Raw genomic sequence first — 14,754 nt, forward strand, 5'->3', positions numbered from 1 at the left:
CTGGGACATGTCATGAATTCTTTTTCCACACTTCCACAAATTTTTAAAACTTCCAGCGATCATCCTGAGGTGCGCACAAAAGAGCGCACTCCCGGCTCAGGGAATCCCGCCCCGCCCCACCCCCCACCCGCACAGGGAGCGCACAGCTTTTCCGAGCGGACATCACGCTGGGCGGGCCTTAATTGGCCTGCTCCCACACATCCCCTCCAACAGGAGGAAAATGTTGCCCATGGAGGTGTGGGGAATTAAGCGGGTGTCACCATTTAAATGCTTGTTTGGGAAAGAAATCAGATCAACAATATCTTAGTCAAACATCACTGGGAAGTCTGCCATCCTCTCCTTGTAGATGGAATCAAACCACTCATTCTGAGACACAAGAAAGTGATTCTTCCAGTCTCCAGTAACCCCTAAAAATAAATAATGCCAGATTAAACATTAAATAAAACTAATTCTAAATTTGTCATATATATTGTAACAGATTATTCTACATGCATAATATTGTTGAAATTGTTAATATATATCAGTACAATATTGAACCTGGCCCAAATACAGATTGGGTGATTCTGTGATACAACATTCCTAATGAGGAGTGGCGCTCATTGAAAATGCACCTTGGGAAAGCACAGGCCATTAAAATGAATGCACCCAAAACCATGGACTGTGCACCAGTGATATCCCGAGATGCCATCCTTGTGAGCAACCCCATTGCAGGGAACATTGGATTCTGGAATCACCCTTAGAGAGTGCAAAATAAGATCTACTGAGCAACTATTCCTGCATAACTTGAAGCATTCTACAGTAACACCTACATTATTCTTTTAAACAATAAGATTTGATGTAAATAAATCCAATAGTATTTCTCAATTGTAAGCAAAATCCATCCCAATGGGAAACTAATTTCACATACTCAGTAGCTACAAGCATTTACAAAATCTAACATAACCATCTTTGAAGATCACTACTGGTGAGAATGCTCAAGCAAATTATTTCTCCATACTTCCTATTATTTTAAGTTTCCTGTTAGTGAAAATAAGGACGGGAACAGACCAATCTTTAAAACAAACTTAAAGTTGATTTGTACTGACCTCGTCCTTTCCTGTGATCAGTGCATTACTCACCCTTCCTATAAAAAGAGCCTTTGTCAGCATCGAATATCCCTGATGCTTCATGGTAGTTTGTTTCAGGGTTTTCCTTCATATACTTAAAAGTGCAATGTTCCAAAATTGACTCCAAGGTTTCTCCATCCAGCTTTTTATTCAGAAAAGATGCTATTTTTTCTATCACACTCCTGAGATCCTTTAACAATTTAAAAATTATTGTTGTTACTCAATTATAAGTCCAAGGTGTAATTCCTTTCAAACACAAATTAACCTTACTAGCGTTTTGCTACTAGCAAAGTGTAAGTAGTGATATCCTTGTGCTATCTATACGTAACACAAATGAGATACGTGGATTCCATTTACTTGAAGATCTCTGGTGGATTAAACACTACACAAGTCGAGCTATCTCTCGACACATGCCGTTGTCTAGGGTACTGAAGTGCAGAGAGAGACTGTGGCTCCTGGTCACATGATGATATCCAGAAACCTGGCTTATCTGCATGTTGAGCTTCTTAAAGGGACATCGCTCTCAAAGCGATATTACAACTGTGTACACATTCACCAACAAACTTAGCAATACAATTTTGAATGAAGATCATTGTCTGCATTTTGCCTCACTTATTATGTCAAAACTTTTTCAACATAGTTGCTAGCAATTAAGCAGCAATTAAAAGCCATTGTGTCAGCTGTGGCTTAGTGGCATTCTCAGCTGAGTCAGGCATTTTGGTCAACATAGTTATAATTAACGCCGTGTAACAATTATCCAAACAGTAAAACAGGTAAAACCCACCACCATTATGCCAGACTATACAAGTTCATTTAACCCTTATGTACAAATTATCCACCTTACCCGCCCATCGGGGATCAGGCGTTGGACTTCCCACCCTGTCCAGCCGTATTTGGCGATGAACTGCTGTAAGCAGTTCCGGCTGGACATCTCACCTAGAACCAAGGCTCTTCGGAAAGGACGGGTCCCTTTGGAAGCCAGATCTAGTCCTCGTCAAAGACGGAGTAGTCGCGGTGGTGGATGTGACAGTACGTTTTGAAGACAATAATAAGTCACTGGAAAAAGCTTGGGCCGAAAAAGAGCATAAATACCAACATCTTGAGAAGGAGATACTGGAACTGACCGGCGGCGAGTCAGTAAAATACTTCGGATTCGTCATGGGTGCGAGAGGGAAGTGGTTCGCCAAGAATGACAGCCTCATGCATTTCCTGAAGATCGATAAGTACAAATCCTTCGCCCAGCTTGCTTCACGACTGACGATCTCCCTGACATTGGAACTGTTACAAATCTTTGGAGACCAGTAGTCAGAGGAGCGTTTGAAAGAGACCACCCGAAGAGATGTCACAAGACCCAAGATGAAGGACGGAGAGACTTTACGAGATGGGTATTGTATGTCTCCAGGGTGGGAAGTCCAACGCCTGATCCCCGATAGGCGGGTAAGGTGGATAATTTGTACATAAGGGTTAAATGAACTTGTATAGTCTGGCATAATGGTGGTGGGTTTTACCTGTTTTACTGTTTGGATAATTGTAGGTTCAAGCCCCACTCCAGTCTTTCACAATCTAGGCTGAAACTTCAGTGCAGTTCTGAGGGAGAGATGCACTTTTGGAAGTGCTGCCATTGGATGAGCTGTTACACCGAGACCTTGTTTCTCTCTTAGGGTAACGTAAAAGATCCATCTAACTATTTCAAGAAGAGTGTGGGAATTCTCCTGTTCTCCCCATGTTGGCAAGTTAAACACAAAATGACGTTTCTCCATCAGTCTGCATAGTCCCCCACTGTCCACTCTGAAAGTGGGACTCAGGTTAGATAGAAACCGGCCTCAGTTTAACTGAAAAGTAGCTGATAAAGCTTGTTTTCCAGTCAGCCGAGGCTGAGGTCTTTGAATTTATTGACTTGACTTCTCATTATTGTTATGGCCATGTTTAACTGTAGAATCATAGAAGCTTAAAGCAAATAAGGGGTGTGACCTATCTTGTCTTTACTAGCTCTTTGGTGCTATTCAAAGCTAAAACCACTGCCCCACACTCTCCCCATAGGCCAGGATTGTGTTTGATCAACGGGAGTCTTACCCGCCGATATGGAGCTCCTGTTATTTCTTTGAATGATGCCCAAATTAAGTTGCCTTTGTTGGACCTTCCCTACAATTGAGGTCGCCGACGAAAGATGGTGCCATCGAGAGGTGCCGGGCAGTCAGAGAATGGCAGCTCCTTGTGCCGCCAGCACCAGAGGGAGAGGTGGCTATGGGCAGCAATGCACTCACCAGAGGTCCAAGATCATCGAGGAATCGCAGATTGGAGTCATAACCAGCACAAAGGAAGGTTGTTGTGGTTGCTGGAGGTCAGTCATCTCCGTTCCAGGACATCACTGCAGGAGCTCCTCAAGGGTAGAGTCCCAAGCTGCTTCATCGATGACCTTCCATCATAAGGTCAGAAGTGGGGATCTTCGCTGATGATTACACAATGTTCAGCACCATACACATTTCCTCGGTACTGAAGTGTCCATGTCCAAATGCAGCAAGACTTGGACAATATCCAGGCTTGGGCTAACAAACGGCAAGTAACATTCGCGCCACACAAGTGCCAGGCAATGACCATCTCCAATAAGAGAGAATCTAACCATTCAATGACATCACCGTGGCTGAATCCCCCACTAACAACATCCTGAGGGTTACCATTGACTAGAAACTGAACTGGATTGGCCATATAAATACTGCGGCTACAAGAGAAGGCCAGAGGCTAAGAATGCTGTGGCAAGTATCTCCTGACTCCCCAAAGCCTGTCCACCATCTACAGGGCACAAGTCAGGAGTGTGGTGGAATACTCTCCACTTGTCTGGATAAGTGCAACTCAAGAAGCTTGACACCACCAAAGACAAAGCAGCCCACTTGACTAGCATCCCATCCACAAAGATTCACTCCCTCCAACGCACAGTGGCAGCAGTGTGTACCATCTACAAGATGCACTGCAGAAACTCACCAAGGCTCCTAAGGCAGCACCTTCCAAACCCACAACCGCGATCATCTAGGAGGACAAGGGCAGCAGATAAATGGGAACACCACCTCCTGGAAGGTCCCCTCCAAGCCATTCACCATCCTGACTTGGAAATATATCATCGTTCCTTCACTGTCGCTGGGTCAAAATCCTGGAACTCCCTCCCTAACAGCACTGTAGGTGTACCTACAGCACAGGGACTGCAGAAGTTCAAGAAGGCTGCTCACCACCACCACCACAAGGGCAATTAGGGATAGGCAATAAATGCTGGCTTAAGACAGCGACGCCCACATTGTGTAAATGAATTTTTTTTTAAAAATTGTCTCAGCATGTGTATCAGCTACAGTGATGCTGACCACTTCTGAGTGTCTTCCATTCAGCGGGGAACCCAAGCTCAAGTTATGCAATACAACAGCCCAGTAGTTTAACAGTGGAAGCCCTTGTGATCTGAATGGGATTTCATATCTTTCACATGGCCTCCCATGTGCTCTTCTCCAATCTTTTTGAAGGTAGATTGGGAAATACTTGTCAAGGCAAGTCCGGATGAAAATCATTAAGCTGTTCATTCCAGAGCAAATTAACTTGTAGAGTTAAAGATATAGCAAATTCCACTTACTGAGCTCAATCTCACTTTTCAAAAACATGACAAAAATAATAAACTATGTGCCTGGTCTCTTTCATTCTTTGTTTTTGAAAGACTATTATATTTCATAGAAACACAAGAAATAGGAATAGGCCTTACAGCCCCTCAGATCGGTTCTGTCGTTCATGGTCGATCTGCTACTTCAACCCCACTTTTCCATCCAATCCCCATATCTCTTGATTCCCTAAGTGCCCAAAAATCTATTGATCTCTGTTGAGTGTACTTAACTACTGTGCACCTACCACCTTCAGGGGTAGTAAATTCCAAAGATTCACTATCTTCTGAGTGAAGAAATGTCTCCTTATCACAGTCCTAAATAACCAAAACCTTATCTTGAGACTATGGACTGGATTTTATCAGCCCTAGCTCTGGAAACAGGTTGGGAGGTGGGAAGGCCCATAAAATGGCACAGGAATGCAGCTGGTGGAATGCTGTTGTTTTCCCACTGGTATGCCATTTGACATGTGGCATGGAAGGTTGCAGACGCTCCAAGGCCAATTGAGCAATCTAAATGGCCAATTAAAGGCCTCTTCCCTTCCCTGCTGGTTTTTACCTTCCGCCACCTGGGGAGAACACCAGTTAAATCCTGGCAACCTCCCGGGAGGAAGCAGGAGTCCTACATTTTTTTTTAATAAATGTACTTTATTCCTCAAATGGCTAAAAGAACATTACAAGCATTTCAAAATGGTCATTACAAAAAGTGCAATGATATTCAAATTATCTACAGGGATCATGCTGCAGTCTGAGGTGCTTCAATGCTATTATGGTACATGTACAATTTCCTGCATACATTCAATGTAAGTCATAGAGCCTGAGAGGTTCTATACATTTTCCAGCGCCTTAGTGCAAAATGGCTGGAAGGTCTAAGACAGCAAATTTTCCTCATTGCACTTCTGCGGTGGCTGCCCCAAGCTTTAGTGCATCCCTCAGCACATAGTCCTGGACTTTGGAATGTGCCAATCTGCAACACTCAGTTGAAGACAACTCCTTGTACTGAGAGACCAACAAGTTTTGGGTAGACCAAAGAGTGTCTTGCACCGAGTTGATGATCCTCCAGTTGCAGTTGATGGTGTCCATCTCTGGGAACAGCCTGTAAAGCGCAGTCCTGTGTCACTGAGCTGCTCGGGATGAACCTCGACAAAAATCACTGCATCTCTCTCTTTTTCTAGACCTTCTTTGCAAAGGCATACTACACAAGGAGGTAGACAATAGTCCCTTCCCCACCAGTCACCTCGAGGGCAAGGTACAGAAAGGGTGAGACTCTGAGCATGTGGGAAGGATCTGACTAGGAGGGCCTTTCTCACCAGCAACCAAGCTACACCTTGGTGCTTGTTTGAAAGTTCTGACAATGAGACATTCTGCTAAGTGATTTTGACAGTCTGTTCAGTAAACCATCCGACAGGATCCACCAGCTCCTTTTCCCGCAGGGCCTCCAGGACGTTACATGCAGACCACTACCTGATGGACTTGTGGTCAAAGGGGTTTCTCTGCATAAACTTTTTCACAAGGGTTAGGTGGTACGGCACAGTCCAACTACTTGGAGCGTTCCACAGCAGCTTGGCCAGACCCATCCTTCGTAACACCGGGATCAGATAGAACTTCAGCATGTAGTGACACAGGATGTTTGCATACCGAGGTCTGCGCACAGCTTGATGTGGCCTCAACACTTTTTGGGCACTCTTTTGCCCACAGAGGGCTCCCCCAGTGGCAATGACTGCCTCTGTGGCAATGGTGCTATCTGCTCTCACCAATCTCTCACTCGGTCTGCCTGACTGGCCCTGATGCCCAGACCCACTTGGTTCTGAGAACACATGTCTATCAATGCATGCTCCTCCAGGTACAGCCCCAGAAATGGCTGCTGCTATCGCTGGCACTGCTGATGCTGCTTACCTACCAACCCTTTGCTTGGCAAGCGACCAACCTTAATAAGGACAGCCATTCTGGCAGCAACCAATTAATTAGCTGCCGCTGACAAGATGCAGCCCTGGATCCCGCTGACTACTGAAGAGGGTTCGTCATCCCACCTGCTTTTGGGCCAGGTGACGGGATCCCTACCGCCAGCACTAAATACAGCCCTATGCCTCCTACTTTTAGATCTACCCTGTTAAGCTCTTTTAAAATGTAATTCCTTTCAGTGGGATCAGCTCTCATTCTTCCACACTCAAGAGAATAAAGGCCCATTCTACTGTATTTTCTGACTACTTTTATCTGCAAAAACTGATCTCCTGCAGTTTACCTTCCGGCTATAAGATCTAGCCTATGCCTCAGAATCTCTTGTTAACATTAACTAGCCTTATTACCCAGTGTTGCTTTGCTCTATATTTCTAGCCATGTGGAGGACTTTGATGCTGAATAATTCCTTCTTGGTTGTTGTTTAATCAGCAGGTCTGTCAATAAAGCCAGCTGCCGAACCTCCCTCTCTATGATATGGAGTAGAATTTTACGTCTCGTGGGCAGGCGCACGCCTGACCCTATCGAGCGTAAAATAGTGCGAGAAGACGTCAGGCGCGTGGGTATTGGAGCCGCACCCGCCATAAATTAAAACCATTAAAAACCCAATTGGCCTCAATTTTACATTGCCCGTGCGACTTTGCTCTCGTCGCATGGGCAAAACGGGCAGGTGGGCAGCCCACGTTCTGCAAAACCTCATCCAGGGGTGAGATAAAAAGGGTGAGCAGCATTGCCTGTGTAAGTAGTGAGGAGTTTAGGAGATAGTTTGCTTCTGGTTGCTTATTTGAACTTGACAGCTTCTCCTCAGTTCTGAGCTTCATTCTTAGCATTTCTAGGTTTTATTTCAGGACTCATTGGTGCCCCCAAGGCCCCAGGTTTTTGAATGTGTAGACTCTTCCAGATATCAGGAAGCTTTCTGTAAGCCTGGTAATGGGGATTGTGCTCCACTGGAGGCACCTCCCCTGAGGAGGAAGAGAGGGGCAGAAGGGAGAGGAAGCCAGGTGTCCCAATGCAGCTTCCAGGGGAGCAACCTGTGGCAGGAGAGGCACAGGCACAAAGGGCGCAGGGCCAGCAGGTAGTCCAAGGCAGAAGGAGCTGCAGAAGACGCCACTATCCTGCTGCCAGGGTTTACAGGCAGCAATGCAGCTACCTCAATATGTCCGAGGTGCAATGCCGAAGAAGGCTCCACCTCTCCAGGCAGACTGTGACCTCCGTTTATCATATGATTGGCCCTGAGATCACCTCCAACTGTGTGGGCGGAAACCCCATGCTAGTGGCTCTGAAAGTTGCAGTGGCCCTCAACTTCTATGCCTCTGGCTCTTTTCAGGGGTGGGTAGGGTTCTTTGTGGAGTGTCCCATATAGCTGTCCACAGTTGCGTCAAGCTGGTGACAGAAGCTCTGTTCAGGTGGGTAATGACATTTATTTATTTCCTTACAGACGAGGCCAACCAGTAGAGCAGTCCAGAGGGTTTGCAGCGATTGCTGGGTTCCCCCACATCCAGGGTGCAATTGAATGCACACATATGGCCATCAAGGTGCCAGTGGGTTAGCAGGGTGCTTTCATCAACAGGAAGGGATTCCACTCAAACGTTCAGATAGTGCGTGACCACAGGACGCAGATTCTGTAAGTCTGTGCAAGGTACCCTGACACTTATATCCTGGGACATTCCCAGGTGCCAAGGCTATTCAGTCCTCCAGCCCGAATGGATGGATGGCTGCTGGGTGACAAGGGCTATCCGTTGAAAAAGTGGCTTGTGACGCCTCTCTGCCACCCAAGAACAGAGGCAGAGCAGTGTTATAATAGGAGTCATGCCTCCATAAGGGCAGTGATAGAGAGGATCATAGGTCTTCTGAAGGTGCGCTTCTGATGCCTGGACCGTTCAGGGGGAGCATGACAATACTCCCCAGAGCGGGTGTCACTGATCGTGGTTGCATGCTGCGCTCTCCACAACCTGGCACTGGCAAGGGGGAACCCACTTGAGGAAGAGTATCTTGAGGTAGCTCCACAGATCACAGACGAAGAATCCAGTAGTGAGTCAGAAGAGGAGCACAGTGAGGAGAACACTGAGGGCGTGGAGGCAGACCTCTGTATCCTTCAGGGAGGCAGGGACACCTTGATCCAACGCTCCTTCAGCTAGGATGCCAAAGAACTATTCCCACCTCATGCCAGGGCTGCCACATCCATCCAGGATATCTGAAATTACCCTTTCATTTGAACCCAAAGTCCACTCAGTGCCTGTGCAATAAAGTTTAAAGCCACTCACGTCCAGCATTACATACTGGCGTACCCTGCACCAAAAAAAAGTGAAGCAGACTTAGGCCATTACGATAAAAACAAAATTTATGTAATTTTCACAATCAAAACAAATTAACATAACCTTCTCTGGGGTTCATTTCCGTACCAATAAACAGAAACAAAACATTACAGAACAGAAGATAACCCGTGACCAATCCGTCTTGTGCTCCTGGTGCCTTAAACTTCCATAAGGAAATAAATAAATGTCATTACCCACCTGAACACAGCTTCTGTCACATCTTGGTGCCCCCTGCCCAACCTTGCTGGCAGCAGCACTGGAGGTAGCCTGCTGACTCTAGTGTCTTGTTGGCCTTGATGACCTTGGCAGTCGTCCTCTGGCAGTGGAGACTGTGCTGGCCCCACCTGGGAGGGAGCGGCCAGTGCCACGGCTGGCATCTTCCCAGTCATCTGAGCCTCATCAGATGCCACGCTCACTGGCAGAAAGGTGGAGGAGCTGTGGCTGTCATCCAGAGTGCCCCGAGAGGAGCCCGCAGAGACGACAAGCAGGTCATGCGCCAACATGAGGTCACTCTGGACCTCCCTGCTCACCATTGATGGACGGGCACCTAGCTGGGATACTGAGTGCCTCATCCATTTCCCACACTGGCACTGACCACCTGAGGTCATTGCCTGTGGGAGGGCTTGCGCAACCCCAGGAACCCCTGATTGAATTCCTGGAGGAGCCTGTCCATGAGAGTCACCACTCTCTCAATGGAGGAGGCAGTGCATTCAGTCATGAGGGTCAACGCAGTGCTTATGCTCCACATGGACTCCTCCACAACAGAGATCATGGCACGCAAACCCTCATGGATCTCTGCTAGATCTTCCCACACATCACGCTGGACATCCAGCATCTGCTGCATAGTGGACGACTCCAGAGGCTCATCATCTGCCTTTGACTCAGCATTGTCCTGTTCTCCAGTCCTCCCATTGCCAGTGCCCTGGGCACTCTCTGCCTCCGCCTACTCCTCAAGCGAGTGTGAAGTGCCCTCATCGTTGTTCTCCGATGTTCTAGCCAAAGATCTAACACCCACTGGAGGTGCTGGTATCTGCGCTGGTGCCTGGTTCAGAGAGCAGGTGCGACGCAGGTGCAGCTGAAGCCCAGCGGTCCGCTGGCGTTAGGGGTAGCTCATCAGGGTCCTGCGAGCGAGTGCCTGCTGGTGAGCCTCAGGGAGAACAACAACCACATGTCATTTGTTCAAGTCATCACACTGTCACTGTGCATGCCAGGCACCCTGGTGAGACAATGGAGATTACATCACCCATCATCTTTCAATGGTCAATAGGAACTCCAGGTTTGAGGCTCCCATTAATTAAGAGACTACACAAGAATGTTTGCACATTCACCCCTGTGCACTGCACTCTTACCTTCGTCTGACACCCCAGCTACTCCACAACCAGCTGACAAAGGTGTGTGGCACCTCTCCAGCTCCAAGGCATCTTGCTCAAACCTTGTAAGGATCAGGAGGTTTGGGGAACCTCTGCCTGTCTGTGTTATGGCTCATATTATCCTGAAAGGACAGAGGAGTGTTGATTAGTCCACTCTCTACCCTGCAGTGCCATTGCAGCCTGGCCAACCCCACCTGAAGAACACCTTGCAAGGCACATCCGAATTGTGGCCCTCGCGCCACAAGGCACTCAGTCCAAGCATCCAGGGCTCACCCTCTTGGTTTGCTCTGGTGTCATTAACAGTTGGCACTAAGGCTCTAACACACCTGAGTTCCACGAAGGGTGTTGCCAGCCTTTAACATTTCACCACACTGATCCATGCCAACACAGTACTCATCCTTCCCGAGCGCAGCAGGTCGATGAACCTTTTGCGGCACTGCACCTATGTGCACCGCACAACGTCATGGCTACTGACCTCCTCCCAAGCTTTTTTTGTCAGGTGTGGTGGCCTCCTCCTTCCATTTCTGGGGACGAGGGTGTCCCTCCCGGTAGCAACCTCCTCCTGGAGGACCACGAGGCACTCGTCTGAAAGCTGCAGGGCTGAGTGCCCATCCGACCTGCCCACATGCCTGACGTCTCCAGCGGTAGTTGAAGCTATAGCTTTGGTCTTCAGCATTCCCTGGCATCCTTCAAAGGAGCTGCCTGTGCCGTTTTTAAATCACCCACCTGGCCACTGTTAGACCCGGCGCCCAACAGGCCCCCGATCCACCCAGCCCTTCCTGACCATTGGGAAGATGTGTTTCACGCTGGGTGGGCCTTAATTGGATAGCCAGCATGATATCAGCCAGGCAGCCTATACATTTTTCATTAAAGCCCAAAGGCGAGGTGAAATCTCCATTAGGAAATAAAATAAAAAGAAATATCTGGGGACAGCAATTTTATGAAGTATGCTTTCAGGCTCTTGATTGTGATGCATGGACAAATTTTGCAGCTTTTTAGTGCTTTATTTTATTATTTGTAGGTCTTCAGCTCCCGGAGGTAGCTGTCTCCCTTCAGGGAGCTCTCTCGTAGCGTTCGCCCGTGATGATATTGTCCCCAGCCCTCTTCCCGTCCCCAAACCGGCAGCACTGAGCTTTTCAGAATGCGTTTCACGCTGACTGGCCATTAATTGGCGGTCGGGGGCTCGTTGATCGCGCGCACCCAATGAGGGAAAAATTCAGGCCAAAGTTTTGGTTCGAAGAACCAAAGTAAACATCATTATAATTCATATAAACCACTAGACACAGAAGATTTAATATTCTGCCTGATTTGTAATAGTTTCAGGTCCACATAATTCATGATTTATTCAAGCATCTTTAGTTATAGATAAATATCACTTACTTTCTTCATATCCTCAAATGTCACAAACAAGATGTTGAGTTCATCTTTATGGCTGTACCAGTCTCTGATATGGTGAAACCACGATCCATAAAACACTTAAAAGACAAGTATGATGAGTAAACAGTGCTATAGAGAGCCTTTGCTGCAAAGAAGCAAGTTTCGACATTTGTTCCAATCTATAACCGTTTCAAATGTTGATTTACCTGTTCCTTTAAGTTGTAAGCATACATGTACAAAAAACAAAATGGCTCTTTGTTTGTGCATGTGTTACTTTTCCTAAACCGCATATTAATATGCGGCACCCAGAGTACATTTGATTTAGATTGTGCCCCACAGCACACCACAAAGACACTGCAAATTTCCATGACTTTTGAAATTTAGGATTCAAGCTATACATGTGTGCACTGAAGGGCGAGTGCCACACCACAGCACTGATGAAGCAGTACCGTACCTTGATATGACACTCAGCTCAGCTACTGTCACTGTGCATAGCCTGAAAAGTCACACAGAATTGGGATCTCCATATGGTGAACCACAGGGCAAGAGTGGGCAGCAATGAGGCCAGAGGCAAAAGAATAGCTTGTATGCCAGCTCACCAGGTGGCAAAGTCACAGATGCTTTCTGCTACAGGGGGCTCAGGTGAGACTTTGATGAGACGACATGCAGGAGGAAGCTGATGAACATGAACATTGTGATGCATGATGCACTGCCATGTTTGCCAGACAGTATCTTGTTATTGTCAAGGAGCATAGATCAGTCCAGCTACAATGCGACACAAGTCATCGTTCAGAGCTTGGTATCCAGTCTTTCCACCATGGAGGCTAACCCTATGATAGCTCTTGCAGACCCACCCGTGACACAGTGTCTGGTGGCTGACATCAGCTTTCGTTGCAACACAAATGGAAGCCATCGGTGGAAGCTCTGATGGAGGTCATAGGATCTATGATTGCTGCCATCATGGCTGTTGATCTCATTGTTCAAAGGGGTGTGCAAGCTCCAACATCACTGTAGCAATCGATCCTCCAACAGATTACTAGCTTTGCTGAGGCAATGACCCAAGGGAGTGACAGTAATGCATGGAGCATGAACCTGCTAGGCTCTCTCAGGATGACGGTAATATTGTTCCTATCACTGTTCCTTTTTTTATTTGTTCATGGGATTTGAGCATCACAGAGAGGGGCAGCATTTATTGCCCATCCCTAATTGCCCGAGAAGGTGGTGGTGAGCTGCCTTCTTGAACCACAGCACTCCATGTTGGTACACCCACAGTGCTATTAGAGGGGGAGTTCCAGGATTTTGACCCAGCAACAGCGAAGGAATAGAGATATAGTTCCAAGTCAGGATGGTGTGTGGCATAGACGGGAACTTGCATGTGGTGGTGTTCCCTTGCATCTGTTGTCCTTATACTTTAACGTGGTAGACTGTAGGTTTGGAAGGAGCCATAGCTTTTTGCAGCTGTGCATCTTGTAGATGGTATACACTGTTTCTGCTATGTGCCAATGGTGGAGGGAATGAATGTTGATGGTCGTGGATGGGGTGCTTTGTCCTGGATGGTGTCAAGCTTATTGAAATTAGAGCTGCATTCTTCCAGACTAGTGGATAGTATTTCATCACAACCCTAACTTGTGCCTTGTAGATGGTGAACAAGTTCTGGGAATCAGGAGATCAGTTATTCACCGCAGAATACCCAGCCTTTGACCTGCTTTTGTAGCCACAGTATTTATATGGCTGGTCTAGTTAAATTTACGGTCTGTGGTGATACGATGTTGATGCTAGGGAATTCAGTGATGGTAATACCATTGCCAGTACTTCAGTGTTGTCTGTCATCAGTCAATCCAGATTGCTGTTACCCATGCAAGGTGCTGCAATCCGAAGTTGTGCCCTCAAGGTCCAGAACTACTCGAGGCTGTCTGCAAAGTTGTCTGCAGTCTTTCCAACTGAAAGTCAGCTGTCGCCCACCATTCATGCTTCATTCAGTCACTGGAAAGGTACTGTGTAGGAGCACCAGACCAGGCAAGGGGACCTGCAGGCCAAGCACTAAGAGAATGCATATGGGTGAAGAGTTCATTTTTGCTTGTATAACTGGATATGTAGTTTGATAAAGCTATAAAGAACAGCTGCAGCCCATTTGGTGTAGGTACACCCACAGTGCTATTAGGGAGGGAGTTCCAGGATTTTGACCCAGTGACAGTGAAGGAAGGGCAATATATTTCCAAGCCATGATGGTGAGTGGCTTGGAGGGGAACTTCCAGGTGGTGGTGTTCCCATGTGTCTTCTGCTCTTGTCCTTCTACATGGTAGTGATCGTGGGTTTGGAAGGTGCTACTAAGGAGCCTTGGTGAGTTCTTGCAGTGCATCTTGCAGATGGTACACACTGCTGCCACGGTGCATCGGTGGTGGAGGGAGTGAATTTTTGTGGATGGGTGCCAATCAAGCAGGCTGCTTTGTCCTGGATGGTGTTAAGCTTCTTGAGAGTTCATCACATTCCTGACTTGTGCCTTGTCGATGGTGGACACGTTTTGGGGAGTCAGGTGAGTTACTCGCTGCAGGATTCCTAGCCTCTGACCTGCTCTTGTAGCCACAGTATTTATATGGCTAGTCCAGTTCAGTTTCTGGTCAATGTTAACCCCCAGGATATTGTTATTGGGGGGGGTTCAATGATGGTAATGCTATTGAATGTCAAGGGGTGATGGTTAGAAACTCTTTTGTTGGGGATGGTCTTATATTACGGTCCGAGGTAGAAGGAATGTGCAGTTAATTCTAGCCCCATGTCTCCACAGGCTGTAACAATAGTTTAAATGTTTAATTCACCCACAAAATTGGCCAATTATTTACCTTTGATACTGCTAACAGGACTGAGCTTGCCATTGTTGTTTCCAGTGCCAATGCCCAATGCCAGGTAGTCCATCTGGTTTTATTCCTTATTATTGACTCTTTAGTGGATTGATATAACTGAGTGGTTTACTAGGCCATTTCAGAAGGCTGTGGGTCTGGAGT

At 47.1% G+C, this 14,754-nt stretch overlaps 1 protein-coding gene across 1 annotated transcript in view; it reads right to left on the minus strand.

The window, feature by feature from the left end:
- Window positions 1–249: 249 nt before the first annotated feature.
- LOC144695993 (amine sulfotransferase-like) overlaps window positions 250–14,754 on the minus strand; it is a 54,024-nt gene continuing 39,519 nt past the window's right edge. The window contains exons 5-7 of the mRNA XM_078567148.1: window positions 11,759–11,853; window positions 1,119–1,296; window positions 250–407 (exon numbers count right to left, since the gene is read on the minus strand). Of these exons, the coding sequence (XP_078423274.1) occupies window positions 304–407; window positions 1,119–1,296; window positions 11,759–11,853 (377 nt within the window). The 3' untranslated portion in view covers window positions 250–303. The remainder of the gene's footprint in view (window positions 408–1,118; window positions 1,297–11,758; window positions 11,854–14,754) is intronic.

The sequence above is a fragment of the Cetorhinus maximus genome, chromosome 21 (genome assembly GCF_964194155.1).
Source record: "Cetorhinus maximus chromosome 21, sCetMax3.hap1.1, whole genome shotgun sequence".
Lineage (NCBI taxonomy): Eukaryota > Metazoa > Chordata > Chondrichthyes > Lamniformes > Cetorhinidae > Cetorhinus > Cetorhinus maximus.